Raw genomic sequence first — 14,529 nt, forward strand, 5'->3', positions numbered from 1 at the left:
ACACTTGGCTGTGACTGCAGGGTTACAGTAATGGCACACTTGTGCACTGCTGGTGGAAGAAGCATATGGCACCTTTTCAAACCTTCACCACCACAGTTAAGTTTAATCACGGTGACAAAGAGTCTCAGTCGCAGAAAAGCAAAGGTGCCAGTAAACAGCTTAACCCAAATACAAACCAAAACAGAACAAAGACAGAAGCCTCAGAAGTGCAGACTGACGCTGAAAATCAAATTCACTCTTTTTGGTTCTGTCATGTTAAAAAAAACAACAATACGCCGTACCTGCAGTAACAGCATAACCAGTCAATTTATTTGTTTTGATCACATTCTGGTTAGGCCTTTATTGAGATGTGCTCAAACCTCAACCGCCTCTGATTGACAAACAAGCCGCGTTGTGTATCTCCGTGGTGTTAGGCAGCCGTCAGCACCCCCCCTTTGTCCATCTCCACCATAATGACACTGATTTCACGTAGCTCATGTTAGCCATTACTGATAAATGTCAGGGGGAAATATGGTAATTGACATTTACAGGTGGTAGAGGAGGGAGCCACTCGATGTTGTCAGGCTCGTACAGACTGTGGCAGGGACATAAGTGATGCATGGCCTTACAAATGTTAGTTGAATAACACCTCCAGCCTGGGCCCCTAATGACGATGTTAGAGGATATTAGAGGACAGGTCTTGTTAACATTGTGATAGAGGAGAACAATGGCTGTAATCTGTCTACAGTGCCAAACATATGGTGATGTGTACAGGGGGAAGTGGTTACTGTGTGAAATCAATCTCTGAACATTCATCCTAATGTTTAAGTGCATTCATTTCCCCATAGAAATGTCAAAAAAACACATGTAACACGTTTCTTCATCTTTTGTTTCAAGATGTGTTTTTTTTATGTGGATTTAGCAGATGTGTTGTGACGGGGCTTCTTTTGGACAGCACTGTCAAGTCAACTTTATTTATATGGCATTTTAGAAACACACAATGAGTGCGTGCTGAAACGACTTGAACGAAAAGGGCAGTTTAGTTAACGAGTTCAAGGGAGTCCGAGCTTGGAAAACCTTTTAATGTAGGGATGTTTTAGCAAAAATCCAGCATAAAACCTAAGTGTAAGAAAGACTTTTCAGAAAATTACAATAACGTCTGTATTTCTTACCCTGCTTTCAGAAACAAACAGCTTTTCATTTATAAATAGTCTCTTAATATCTCTAATAACTTTCTCTTTGCAAGATTTAAGATGCAGTTTTCACCTGATTTGGCGTAATGAGTGTGCTAAAGCACTAATGTCTTAGTACAACCGGGAAAAACAGGATTTTTAATCATGCGTTAAGGGGTTACTGCGTAGCTTTGGAGCCAACACACGTAGCGATCATAGCGATCGTAGCTCCTCTGTTTTGTGTTTCTGATACTGGTGAAAAAGAGGACTACTGGCTGATGCATTCATGGATGTAAACAATGCAGAAATATTTAAAACATCAGCTTTGCAAATGTTTTATGAGGAGGGAAATGTATTCAGCACATTTATTAGGCCTCAAGGGTACACACAATTAATTTTGGTGAAAATGTAAACAGAAATGTGCTTGTTTGTTTACTAGAAAACTCCAAAGGGTACCTTTAAGTGGGACCTCGAGACAACCAGAAACTGTTTGATATCTGAGTCTGGTTGCATGCATGCATTGATTTTGGAAGAACTTGTCATTTCACTACTGTCGGCTCATGCAGGAAACAAAGGTTCACACCAAATGTGGTGGTTTTTAATGCATCCCCTGTCTTTCTTTTTAAAGCTCCTCAAGTCACGTGTTGACTCCGTCTTGCTCAACCAAACTCAGTGAGAACATTAAAAGCAGCTTCGGCCTGCCTGGTTCATAAAGTCATTATAACCCCAACTGTCTTTGCTCTGTGAGCGGGATTAGCACCCAGCAGGCGTGATGATGACAAATGAAGTTGTTTGTGGGGGATTAAGAAGACTTTGAGCTCTCTATGGATTTGAGTGTGATATAATATTTTGTGACACATTTTGCATCAATTTTTTTTTTTTTTTTTTTGCTTTCCGTTGAATAATAATAATAATAATAAAAAAAATTACAATAAAGATTATGCGACAAGTCAAGCTAATAATTACCTCAGAGATTATGCAGATGAAGAGTAGATTGTTTCTGTAATGACACCGTCGAAATCAAAAGATCAGCAGTAGCACAACGGACGGTGAGCGCCGCCACAAACGTGTGCTTGAATTTGAAGTCATTTAAGGAGAAGTTTTACATTTGTATTTGTCTGATTGTTCGTCAGCTGCGGACACTAATCATTAGTGAGTCTGAGAGAAACTGGAACATCTTCGGTACAACTTCATTTTCTAAGTCATTTCAATCCAAGAACCAAGGTGAATCTTTTTTTTGCTAAATTCTTCCAACCTAACCTTCTGCCACGGCCCAGTTGGATTGAGAATTAATGGCGCCATCCCTTTGGGAGGATGTGGAAGTGACGTGAAGTGTAATGATCTCAATCAGGGCCAGGGGTGAGAGACAGAACTAATCACTGAGCGCGCTCCACTACCATAATGCAGTCAGTCGCCCTAATGACCCTGGCGCTCCTGTCAAAGCCATTATTCTCCCCCGTAGTGAAAGGCACATCAAACCGCTGGGGCCCACTCATAATTGGACTAAACTTTGAGCTATGAGAGGACATTACACATGTCCTGTATTAATTTGGGTGCCAGATTTTTACATTGGTAATTATTTGAGGGCAGCTAGCGGGAGAGAGAGAGAGTGAGTGAGCTGACGACGTCCCACTGCCGCGAGGGGGTCAAGGCTTGAAGACGTGAACGTGTCCGACGTGTGTTGACTTTGTGATGGACTCGTCCCCTGTCAGGTTCAGGTTTTATGGTCCATTCAGTAGATGTTCTGAAGCTTTCCATCATATCACATGATCTTCATCGGCAGATGGAGTTTGCACAGTTGTCACGGAATTGTAAAATGTATATTTTTTCCGAGCATCTGCAGGACTTTTCATCCGTGTTGGCTTCAAAGTTCATTCTCCACCTTGGAAACACAGTTTCACCACCACATCACCACGAGGTCCATTTAGTAGCTGTTCTGGAGCTTTCAATTACGTCACATAGTCTCTTCATCAGCAGGTGGAGTTACAAAAAATGACAGAGCTCAGAAAAATTGTGATTTCGACATTAAACTCCATCTGCTGATGAAGATCATGTGACGATTTGTGAAAGCTCAAGAACAGCTACAAAGTGGACTTGTGGAATTGTCATCTAGTTTAAACTAATACTGGAGACAGATCGGCTGAAAGCAGCAACCTCTCAAACTGAAATCAGGTAAAATCTCCACAGCGGAGGATTGGACAACGTTTGGTAATTCTTTAGTGGGGAGTAGTAATTTAAGCCACTCAGAAAAACAAAAAAAAAAAGAGTTTTAACATTTTCTTCACTGAATACTTTTAATCAAACATGTATGAACATAAAAAAAATTTTCCTGCTCCTTCAAAGAGCTTTTAATACCAGTTTGAAAAGTCTGCACCTGTAACCACGCCCAATGATGTCACACTGTACTGACACACCCTGGAGTTCACTTCTACATCACTGCAGTGAGAAGTCAAACCTCTGCATAACAGCAAAAACAAGAGGTTGTTTTTTTATCATGGAGCTGGACAAAATATATCAATATTATTGTTTTATATATTAGACTTTGGGCGGAATCGTACCACGATGATATCTTGTTGTTGCTGTTGTTTTTGTTTTACAAAATTATGTATATTTTTTAGGACTTTCTCTAATTGTTTCGCTTTTATTCTAGTAGAGTACTTAATACTTGTGGGGGCTTGTAAATAATCTGAGAGATAAAAATCATTCTTTGGTTCCAATTAATTCCAATTAATGTCCACACAAAGGCTAAAACCTGATCATGGGTGTTTTCAGCGGCCATAAGCCAAATAAGATTGGGAACCACTGGTCAAAAGTAATGATTCAAAGCAGATTGTAAGTAAAATCTGACTAAATTAGTTAAGGTTTTTGTTATATATGTTGATATAGCTATCAACAGCTATATGGCAGTGTTAGGCCGCTACATTTATGCACTTAAAGCATAAAAACCTGCATCAGTGTAGAATGACAAAGTGCTTTATCCGCTCCGGGTTGCTTGAAATCGCTGTTTACTGTTGCAGAAGCCACAGCTCCACTTGTACGGATCTCAGATAATAGACCCGAAACCAAAGGGGAGACAACCTCTCCTCGTTTTTGCCCTCTTGTTTGCAGCTATTGTCCTGTTTGTAAGAAAATCAAGTTACACTCTCTCAGATATATCCATCATCTCAGCCTTTCTGGCTCACGTTGGAAGCGTGAGGTGAGTCTGCGGGGATCTTGAAGAATTCTTTTGGTCTTCTGCTTACAGCGTCTTGAAGAGACATCAAGTGAAGCTCCATTGATTTTTTTTTTCTCTTTTGGCTTCTCCTAAATTTCTGTACAGAGAGCTAGCAGGGGGTCCTCCCTGTATGTGCTGTTTCAATAGTGCCACTCAAAATGGAGTGGGTCAAAAACAGATTGCTTCAGTGGAAAGGGGGGGAGGGTGGCAAGCCCAAAAAGTTTATAGCAACTTTCTCTCACTCTTTCTTGAGGTGTTTTCAGAGACGGACAAGTTTGCTGTGTTTGTCAGAGTTTGGTCTGTTTCTCACAAAGGCCTTGCCAGCATTTTTCTGCTGCATTGACTCAGAAGTGTAAATTAAAGGAAATGTCGGTGTTTTTAGTCGCTGTCTGGTTCATTACTCGAGGATCTGATCTCTGTATGCTTTATGACATAATTGCTCTCATATGTATTTAGTTTTCCTTGTTCAAAAGGTATTACATATATTCATACAATACATTAACTTACTACTCAGGCAGCAGTTTTGTGTTCTTGCACTACATTTGAATAACCAGTACGCAGGTTCATACAATGAAAAAAGGCCATTTGTAACTTATCAAATAATCAGTGAAGCTGATCCATAAAATATCAACTAATACATGATGAATACTTGATGAATATGAACACTTCATATCTGCTTTGTCATTCTGACACCAGTAACACCTGCTAATGACGCGATCAGTATCTGGATTATTATTGATTGACGAGCTTTCTGGTTATCTTGATTCTGACTGCATCTTGATTTCATGATTTTGAACACAGCTTTGACACTTCTCAAGTTTTCAAGTCTGTCTTAAAACAACAGTCAGGTGTCCATGTGAACATTGAAACTGGCTTTGTTTGCTATAATCATTCCTCCTGTTTATACTGGCTATTAACAGATCTTAGCTTTTCGCTGGACCTGCTTGAGATAGCAGGAAGAGGTGACGTTAGGTGACCACCTCAAACCTTGCTGACCTCCGGTGGTTTATCGTCTGACCCTGCTGCTGTGATTTACAGGCGTACTCCAGGACCACACACATCAGTGGTGCTGGGCTTCAGTTTCAGTTTATTTCATTTATAAAGCACAAGCAAACAGGTTTTGCATCAAAGCGCTTCACAAAGACAGACATGTACGTTCAAGCTAAAAGGGATATAAGTGCATAACAGAGTGTTGTCAAAAGTGAAATAGGCTTAAAACTGTCAACCAGAGAGAAGAATGAAGAATGGCTTTTTTTCATTGACTAATCTAAGAGCAAAATTACGACCAGTCAGACACGACAGACCAGTCTAAAATAGGTTTGTGAAACCAGGCCCAGGCCACAAAGAGAGCCAGACCACCTCCAATGCAGTCTGCTCCCATTAACACGCGTCCAGATGAAAAACACAGATCACGCGTAAATAACACACGTTTAAACGTTTTCTCCATCTCATTTTAAAAGATCGTTCTGTCTTATTTGCAAACCACTCTAAATATATCTTATTCTGTAAGTTCACGCATAAATACCAGGTAACAGTCTTACCAGACTGAGATGGTGTTAATATACTGGTGAAGCGCCTGTCAGTCACACCACACTCACATATGTAACATGAGCTGTATCACTTTAACACCAAGAACTCCAATGAGGCATGTACTTTTTGCCCCAGGCCACAGAGAGGAGGGGGGGGGGTGGGATGGGAAAATCAGAAAGGATGAGAGGAAGGTCGAGAGTGACATATAGAGAGAGAGAGGAGAGGTGGAAGACAGGAGAGAGAAAACAACTTGGTTGCCGGGGTGTCGGCAGCATCCTGTAGGTTAGCTGGGAGCTGTGATTACTCACAATGTGTGTTTAATTAATTAGCCTGTGTGGAGACAGCATGCTGTTCATCAGGGCTTCTGTCAATACCTCTCCATCCTGGGCTCAAACCTGCTGCCACCTCCTGCACACAGCTTCTTTCACCTTATAGAAATATACACAAGGGACGTGCAAGGTGTAACTGCACAGTTAGAGAAGTCGGGGAAGTTAATGAGGAAGAGGTTGCCTTAGATGTAAAGGCAACATCTGCATGTAAATAGTTATATTCATGTTGTGGGTGTTGAGGAGCTTTACATGTTGGGTATACATTTAATCCCAGAATCATATAACATTAAGATTAAATAAAAGTCAACGTTGTTTGCAGTACGTGAACTAAAGTTTAGATTCTCTCTTTCAGGACGCCTCCATCGCACATCGTTTCCATGTTATGAGGGAGAAGCATCCTGAGAAGTTTAACAGCAGGTAAGTTTGACTACTTGTACAGTGAAGTTGTAGTAATGTAGCGTCGCTGCTCACTAGGAAGCTGGAAATGTCAAAAAAAAAAGTTTGTCAAAAATAATAATCAAAATAAAAGCGCTATTACGGAAATCTGTTTGTTTTATCACAGACTGTATTAGCATACCTGTGATCCTGTATGTTGCTTCTAAATGGGCGTTTCAATGATAACATGATGTCCCATCTACAGTTCAATCTTTTCTTTTCGTAAGGTTTATAAAACTTACAAATAAAATTCCCCATGTGAAAAGTCTGCCAACTCCCATAATCTGTATCCTAATATTTCTAATATTGCAAAAAATATGCCTATGGGGGAAGTTACAGATTGACTTCACAGGAGCCAAATTATTATCACTTATCTGCATGCAACGTCTAATCACTTGCCCCAACACCTTTATTCTTGCAGCTGCACAGGTTTGTGATAAAACATGCAGCTTTGAACGCAAAAGTGGAAGTTGGTTGGTTGGGTTTTTTTTACATTTTGAGATGCTGAGGTCATTTCAAACATTTCCACCTTTATGGCTGATGGTACTGGTTTTGGTCCAGATGAACACCACCTTTTTGGGTAGAAATTTCACGTTTTATTTCCTGCGTAAGGTGTATGTCCTGAATATAAAGCTGAATAATCTTCATCCTCCTTGAATGACGTTAATGTTCCCTCTTTGTTTTTAAACCAACGACAATGATGGAAATAAGTCTCTATTTTTAAAACGATAAAAATAAAACGTCCCAGAAACCAAATCTCACACTTCTCACAGTCTAAACAAACCTACAGAACCTCTGCGTGGCTCCTTCATGACAACAGACAGTGTTGCTGCTCTGGAGCTCAGCGTGACGAATGACCAGGCTTCATATTTAGCATGTGAGATTACCTCGAGGAGATGCGTTCACCTTTGGAGATGAACAAATGTGGCATCTATGTTTCCATCAATATTTAACGTCTCCAATACGTCTCCACTAGCGCCAGGGAGTAATTGCAGGCCTAATTGAATTTGCTTGGCTAGTTTGACATCATGGATCAGCCAGACTGATGACACACAGCCTCCTAATAATCCCATTTGTACTCATTATCATATTTTACCCCGGCCTTAGTACAACATTCAGCCAACAATCCTCCTGCCGCTTGTTGCTCGAACATGCAGATGTGACGGCGAAATGGTCCAAAGGGAAGTGAAGGGGGTTTCAAATAAACCCGGGCCTGTCGTGTAATGGTTACCGATGGTTACGACGGATGTGCCACCATGTTGGAGAGATGCCAACGAGAAGGAGACACTGTAGAGTTATCGACTCTGGATTAAAGAGGGGGTTGGGTAGTCATCGCCATGTTATTACTCCAACATGTCGCGATGTTGGTATCCAGTTTTCCTGTTTCAGTGTGTCACTCAAAGTCACTTTCCAGGTCTCCACGCAGGACACATGGACCGCATCTCTGTTGTTTTACCCCATTTTAAGCCTTTGTGAAAAATGATTGAGATATTTTAAGAAAATTATTCTGTCTGTTATTTGAATCCAATTAATAATTCACGAGGGGGAATGGGTTTAGGATCTCTCTATTACACACTATCCTTGCCAATTCAATAATGCATGATTATAGTTTTTCAAGGTAGCATAGATTTTGTTGGATTTGTCCAAAGGGCTCGTGTCCATTGGAAGTATATTGCAACTTATCACAGGAGTCATTTTCCTGCAGCTGGAAGCTCTTTCTCAGGAACTTCAGTGACAATGGAAGCAAAGTGCAGCGTGTCTGGGGCGGCGGGGGTGACTTTATTTCACTCTTATCGGGTCTACAATAAGTATGTTTTTGTCTAGAATGAATGAAAGGAATAATGAGCCACTGCAGTGTTTCTGATGAGTTTTTAACAAGCTTCAAGCACCATGAAACTCACTTAATACAAAAATGCACTGGAAGCTTTCAGTTAAATAAAAAAGTAATAATAACACCAGTATTCAAGCTTTTAGAAAATGATGATCATTTAAAAAAAACAATGGTGACGATGATAATGCCACTTTCCAAACGTGCTTATCCAGGAACCTTTGACGAAGATGAAAAATTAAATAAATTCAGTTACGTTAATGTAACGTTAGTTAAGTAATAGAGGGAAGTGAAAAGATGATCATCAACATGCACAAAACGTTTATATCGAAATAATTTTATGTTTTAGTTTGTGGTTCTTAAAATGAGTTCTGGATCAATAATCTCAGGCTGGAGTATAATTTTGCTATACTATACTTTTATTTTATTTCATTTATACTTTACTATAATTAAAAGTACAATTATTTCAATATCCCCTGATGGATGTTTTGGAAAATACAAAACATTTGAAAATCTCTTTCTGATAATGTTCAATAGGCAAACAAAATGCTTTTATACTGTTGGAATAACAGCCAGAATAATAATAAATATAATATGCTCTACATCTAGACATCTTCTTAAAATATAAAGCATTATTGTATTTTTGAATCCTTGCCTTTGCTCTTGGACATGTTTCAAGGTCAAAATGAATAGATAAATAAACAAACCAGCTTGGAAAAAGAAAAATGTCAAATGTTTGACGTAGTAGGTCTTTAATCTGACAGCAGTAATGGCCCTTCAGGGCCCATATGTACCAAATCTATACATTCTGTCGCTGGTTTGACCTTAAAGAAACTGAATATTTAATCAGCTTTAATTACCAACCAAACAACATCATGTATGTGCTCTTAATTATGAATTGAGGAGGTTTTGTTGATGTAATTCAGGGGTCACACACTCTCTCGCTCTCTCCCTCCCTTCATTTCTCTGGTTCTATCCATCTTCTGTATTTGCACCTTGGGGTGATTACCAGGGTGAAGGTGTGAAGATTTGACACTCGGCAGATAGATTCATTTACTGCCACTGCCGGACCTGGAGGTGATAATGAGGTTGAGGATTAAAAGCAGACAATCAGTCGGCCCGTGACGAGGGCTGCGCCACCTCCTCCCCCATCGCCACTCCTCCTCGGCCGCCTTGTTAAAATATACTACCCCCTTTTCCCCCCCGTTTTTTTTTTGCTGATCTCCCATGTAATTACACACTAATCTCTGACTCTGAGGGAAAGAGATGGATAGTGAGAGTAAAGAGGAAGAGAAAGAGAGAGGGCTTAGAAAATGAACAACTTTGTGCTTTTATAAAGTTTCATTCGGTTCGTTCTTTATTTGCTCTCTGATCCTCAGATTGATTGATTGATTGTGAGCCACCAACCAGATTACTGTCTTAACCAATTAACAACATACATGACACATAACATTTCTGCCCATCTGTACTTTATTTTTCGGGACAGATTATATTTACTCTGCAATGTTACTCGTACACACATTTTAGGCAGAATAACAGTTAATGATTTAGATTTCTCGTACAAAATGATGCCCACATTGTTGGTCTGCTTGTTGTTTAGTAGGACGTCTTAAAACCTTGTAAATGGATTTTAATGAAATTTAATGGAAAGAAGCAGGTGCGCGTTGTGCGTTATCTTTTTTGTCCTGGTCTCCATCAAATAGCACCATAATATAATACTCCTGAACCAACATGAATCAGTGTAGGCCACGCCCACTAAGCAAACATTTCTGCTTTTTCGCCATCACCAAATTTTATGTGTAACGTAAAATGTTTCTATAAAATACATGAATTGCAACTGGTAACTATGGTGTGGTTAAAGCTGGGCGCCCAGTAGACAAATGGTTAATACAAATACCATGTAAACACAACGCCCCCCTGCTTCATTTCCAGCTGTGGATCTTTGTTGCATGTCATACCCCTCACTCTCCCCCCATGTTGTGGAAAGATTGTGGTTATATTAAATAAACTAGGGTTAGGGTTAGGCAACTAAAACAAAATCATTAAGGTTTGGGAAAGAAAGTGGTTACAGTTAATAAAAATGCGAACTCCATTCTCCTGCATAAAGGTTAGATGTGCCAGTAAGGTGGCACTGGGTGTAAATTGGGAGGTGTGGAATCCTCCAATATGGATGGCTGATGTGAATGAACATAACTCTGGTCATGAATCTGTATGAAATTCATCCCGACACAAAGCCTTCTTATTCCCAAACAGGATTTATATCTCAGCTCAGCCCAGCGGCCATGGTACCAATAATATGACATCTGTCTCAGAGGGGAGGAAAGTAGTCTCTCTGGACGTCTCCAGTCTCACTCACTCAGACCCACCAATAACCGATACTGAACTGACTTAATGCAATGACTTTAGCTATGTGCTAACTCGCCTCGACACTAGCAAGCTAATTTAAATTACAAACACTGGTAAATAATATTTGCACTATTTTCACTCCATACAATCCTCAGGATCCAGTTTTTACCACTTTTCTATGCCGCCCAGATCATATTTTGAAAACAAAATTGGCCTCCATGCAGCTTTTTGCTTTAACGCTAATCAGACGACATCAGATCTGCGAGAGAAAACGTCTGATTTGGGACCTTTCAGCTGCAGCGTGAAAGCTACTGTGGCTTCACCTGCAATGTTTGTTTATTCTATGGCATCAATCATGGCGCCTTGATGTTCCCATGATATTTGCTCTGCATACCCAGATCTATTTTTGGTCCTGAGACATCTAACACCGTCAGCTCGCTCCTCCAGAGCCGCTCTGCCCCCGTGCGCCCACAGGCTCTCGCTGTGCTGTGTAACCATCCTGAGTTAACCTTTCCTGAAGGCACAGGGAAGCCCAGGCATGGAGCACTCTTTAGCATAATGAGTATGTTCATCAAAGCCCTGCGATGTGCTGGATGGGGCCGCCGGATTCACCAACACACGCACCCATCAACACACCCATGCTAATGCGTGTGCACGCACGTACGTGTGTGCGTGTTTCCCGCTGAGCTGGGAACAGGGCCACAGGTGATGCCGCTCTAAATTACACATGCACACACACTCATTTACACACACTCACACACGCATGGTGGACCTCAGTAGCGGCCGCCCTCGGACCTCATTTGAGGATGAAATCGTTTATGTGACCAAAGTGTCATCTATAATTAATGACCACTTGTGTGTAATTTAGAGGGATCTCACCTGTGGCCCTGTCCCCAGCTCAGTGGGAACACACACACACACACACACACACACACACACAAACACATACACTCAAGTGAATTTACACACACAAGACTCTGCACATACAATATGAAAAGAAATCATAGCATGATCAATTTACAAGTTTGCCTTGATAATGATAGTGAAGAATATTATCTTGATCTATCATGGCTCCCTGACATCTACCGGTCGACATAATACAATCTGTTGAAAGACTGTGTTTTAGTTTTGTTTAAGTCCAACTGAAATTAAATTGCTTTAATTGTTTGTTTTGTTTCGTCAGAAGGCCTGTACTAATCAAAGAGAGACATTTATGTATAAACATGTCTGTGCATATACTAGTCAGAGTGCTATTGTTTCTATATCTGCATGGACAGAGGAATTGCTTGCATAAAGCCGATCAAGTTATCTAATATAAAACTTAATTGCAAGGGCATGGATTTGGTTTCAGAAGTCAGAGGTGCTTTGCAAATAAAAATAGTTAATAAGTGATTATGTTTCAGCAAAACGTGTCTCCAGATCTTCCTCTCAGGCTGTGTAAGACTACCACCAAGAAGATACAGCAGCCTGTATATTACCTTAAATCCAGAGTATTAAGAAAGTCTCACACCTGCTTGGAAATCTGTGAGCGAGCCCACAATAATAACTGAAGGTGATTTTTTACCACCTCAGAGCTTTGCTCACCTTAATTTTGGCAGCTGGACAGGAAGAATACACTGTTCAGTAAATCAAACTGAAACTACAAGTTTCTAGCTAGTTATGTCTTGTGTTGCACCGTGGCTTGCTGAACGAGCTGGTTGAAAGATTGGTCAGTTTAGATGCTAAATGTTGTTGCCCTTATTCCTCTACACCACTGTCCGTAGCTTGTAAGCTAACAGTGCAGGTTTGTTTACGTTGTGTGCATTTGCAAGCTCGGCTTTCAATCACAGACATGCGTAATCCCGCCCACTTTAGTCAAATATATCAACACTACATTTGAACATCTTTTTGCAGAAAAAAAACATGTAATTGCCGTTTGTTATTTCAGCTGGATTTTAAATATATTAAGCTACTAAAGCATTTCGGTGAGCTTTTATTATGTTGCACGCTGCCACGAGTGACACTGTAGAGCGAAGGTAGAAGCCTGTCAATGACAACTACTGGGTTCTTTTAGGGAGCAACTCTCAAAAGCTAATGTTGAATGATAACTGACTCAATTGCTCTCTCATTGCAGAAACTAACAGACTAACATGTGGTTGGAAACTAACTTCTCCCTTCTGATGTGTCGCTGGAGGTGTCAGACCTCAGATAAACACGTTGCTAAAACACCTCAAGCCTTGTAAACAATAATTAATTAACAATATTGCTATGCTAAGTTCATGTCGGGGGTCTTAACGGTTCCAAAATGTAATGGTTTTAGGGTGGAACTGTATCATAAATGAGATTATGTGTTTCATTTCAAGTTAAATTATTGTAGTGTCTAATTGTTCAACGCACAAGGTGAAATGTAAAAACAGGAGGACAGCATTCAACTGTAACATTATCTTCATTTTTTAAATTACTTCAAATGTCGCCAACTGTTTCAACCGGATGCTAAAACATTGCATGTCAGACTTTCATGAATATATTTGCCACAGGAGTAAAAGTCTGCATTACATATAAGCATTGTTTCAACAGCATTACCAAGACTACAGCATATTTCAGACCAGCATCACATTGAATTATAGTCATTTAAATGGCTGATCTTTGTTTGTGAAGATGTTGGATATTTTATACCAGTATCAGTAGTTTAAGTAAAAAATCATACACCTTGGAATCAGTGCAGAGCAACAGAAAGAAATACATTTTTCAAACCGCTCGCTGCATCTCTGAAGGCAAGACGACGCAACTCAGGTCATTTCTCAAACTGCCAGTCGGAGTCGGAGCGCTCCAGGCAGTGTCATGTTAAACAAAACAGTGCATTGATGCAATGCACAAAGAGTTGGTTATGTCAATGCGATATTTATCACCTCTGATCAAGAAGAAATTAGTGTGAAAATAAGGTCGTAGATCATTGTGGGTTAGATTAAGTGTCAGAGGGGAAGAAAATCAATGGCTCTGTGCCTCGCGTTCAGTGTGGCCGGTACAAAGAGCATCTGAAGGTGCTGTGGCCTCGGGACAGCAACGCCACAGTGAAGCTTATCGCCTCTGACATCCTTTAATATGGTGACCAACCAGTGGAGCGTTGATGAACATGGGTGTGTTGTTCAGATCCAGGCGGTTTGTCTTTCTCAGCTCACCTGACTGTCACCTGAATCGTTTTTCTTTTCCTGGCCGCACAGTTTGTATATTTCCCCTTCTTTCAGTTTTGTTTTATGATTTGTTTGTGCAAATAAACGACACCTCAGCGGCTCTGGAAACCTGAGCCATTGTTTTCTTTGATCTTTGCCAGCTGATCTCACATGCACACCGCTAAAGTTATTATTGCAGTACACTTTGCATTGATACACTGCAGGTAAAATCACAACAGAGGCCTTAACTGCATGGAGAACTGAAAACCGGCTACATACAGTTCACTGCTTTTTTCCTGAAAACACAAATCGCCCCCCACAGGAAATATAATGAAAGAACTTCTAAGATGTTCTGGAAGGATGCAGGAGCTTAAAGTCAGTCAACAGTTTAAGGAAATGGGCACTTTATGTTCACTTTTATTGCACTTACCATAAAGTAGGTCTTCCTGATCTAGTTTAGTATCATCTTACTCAAATGGACTCCCTATTAATCCTGGGACAAGCTGGCCACTGTGGAAGATGCTCCTCACAGTCAGTCTGTCAGACG

The 14,529-nt window shown here is 40.4% G+C and overlaps 1 protein-coding gene across 9 annotated transcripts in view; it reads left to right on the top strand.

Annotated features, from left to right (window-relative positions):
- Nucleotides 1-14,529, top strand: part of dgkb (diacylglycerol kinase, beta) — a 57,992-nt gene that overhangs the window by 30,093 nt on the left and 13,370 nt on the right. For all 9 annotated transcript variants that reach the window (XM_070911299.1, XM_070911300.1, XM_070911304.1 and 6 more), the window contains one exon: nucleotides 6,577-6,641. In XM_070911299.1, coding sequence (XP_070767400.1) covers nucleotides 6,577-6,641 — 65 coding nt within the window. The remainder of the gene's footprint in view (nucleotides 1-6,576; nucleotides 6,642-14,529) is intronic.

The sequence above is a fragment of the Enoplosus armatus genome, chromosome 9, assembly GCF_043641665.1.
Source record: "Enoplosus armatus isolate fEnoArm2 chromosome 9, fEnoArm2.hap1, whole genome shotgun sequence".
Taxonomy (NCBI): Eukaryota; Metazoa; Chordata; class Actinopteri; order Centrarchiformes; family Enoplosidae; genus Enoplosus; species Enoplosus armatus.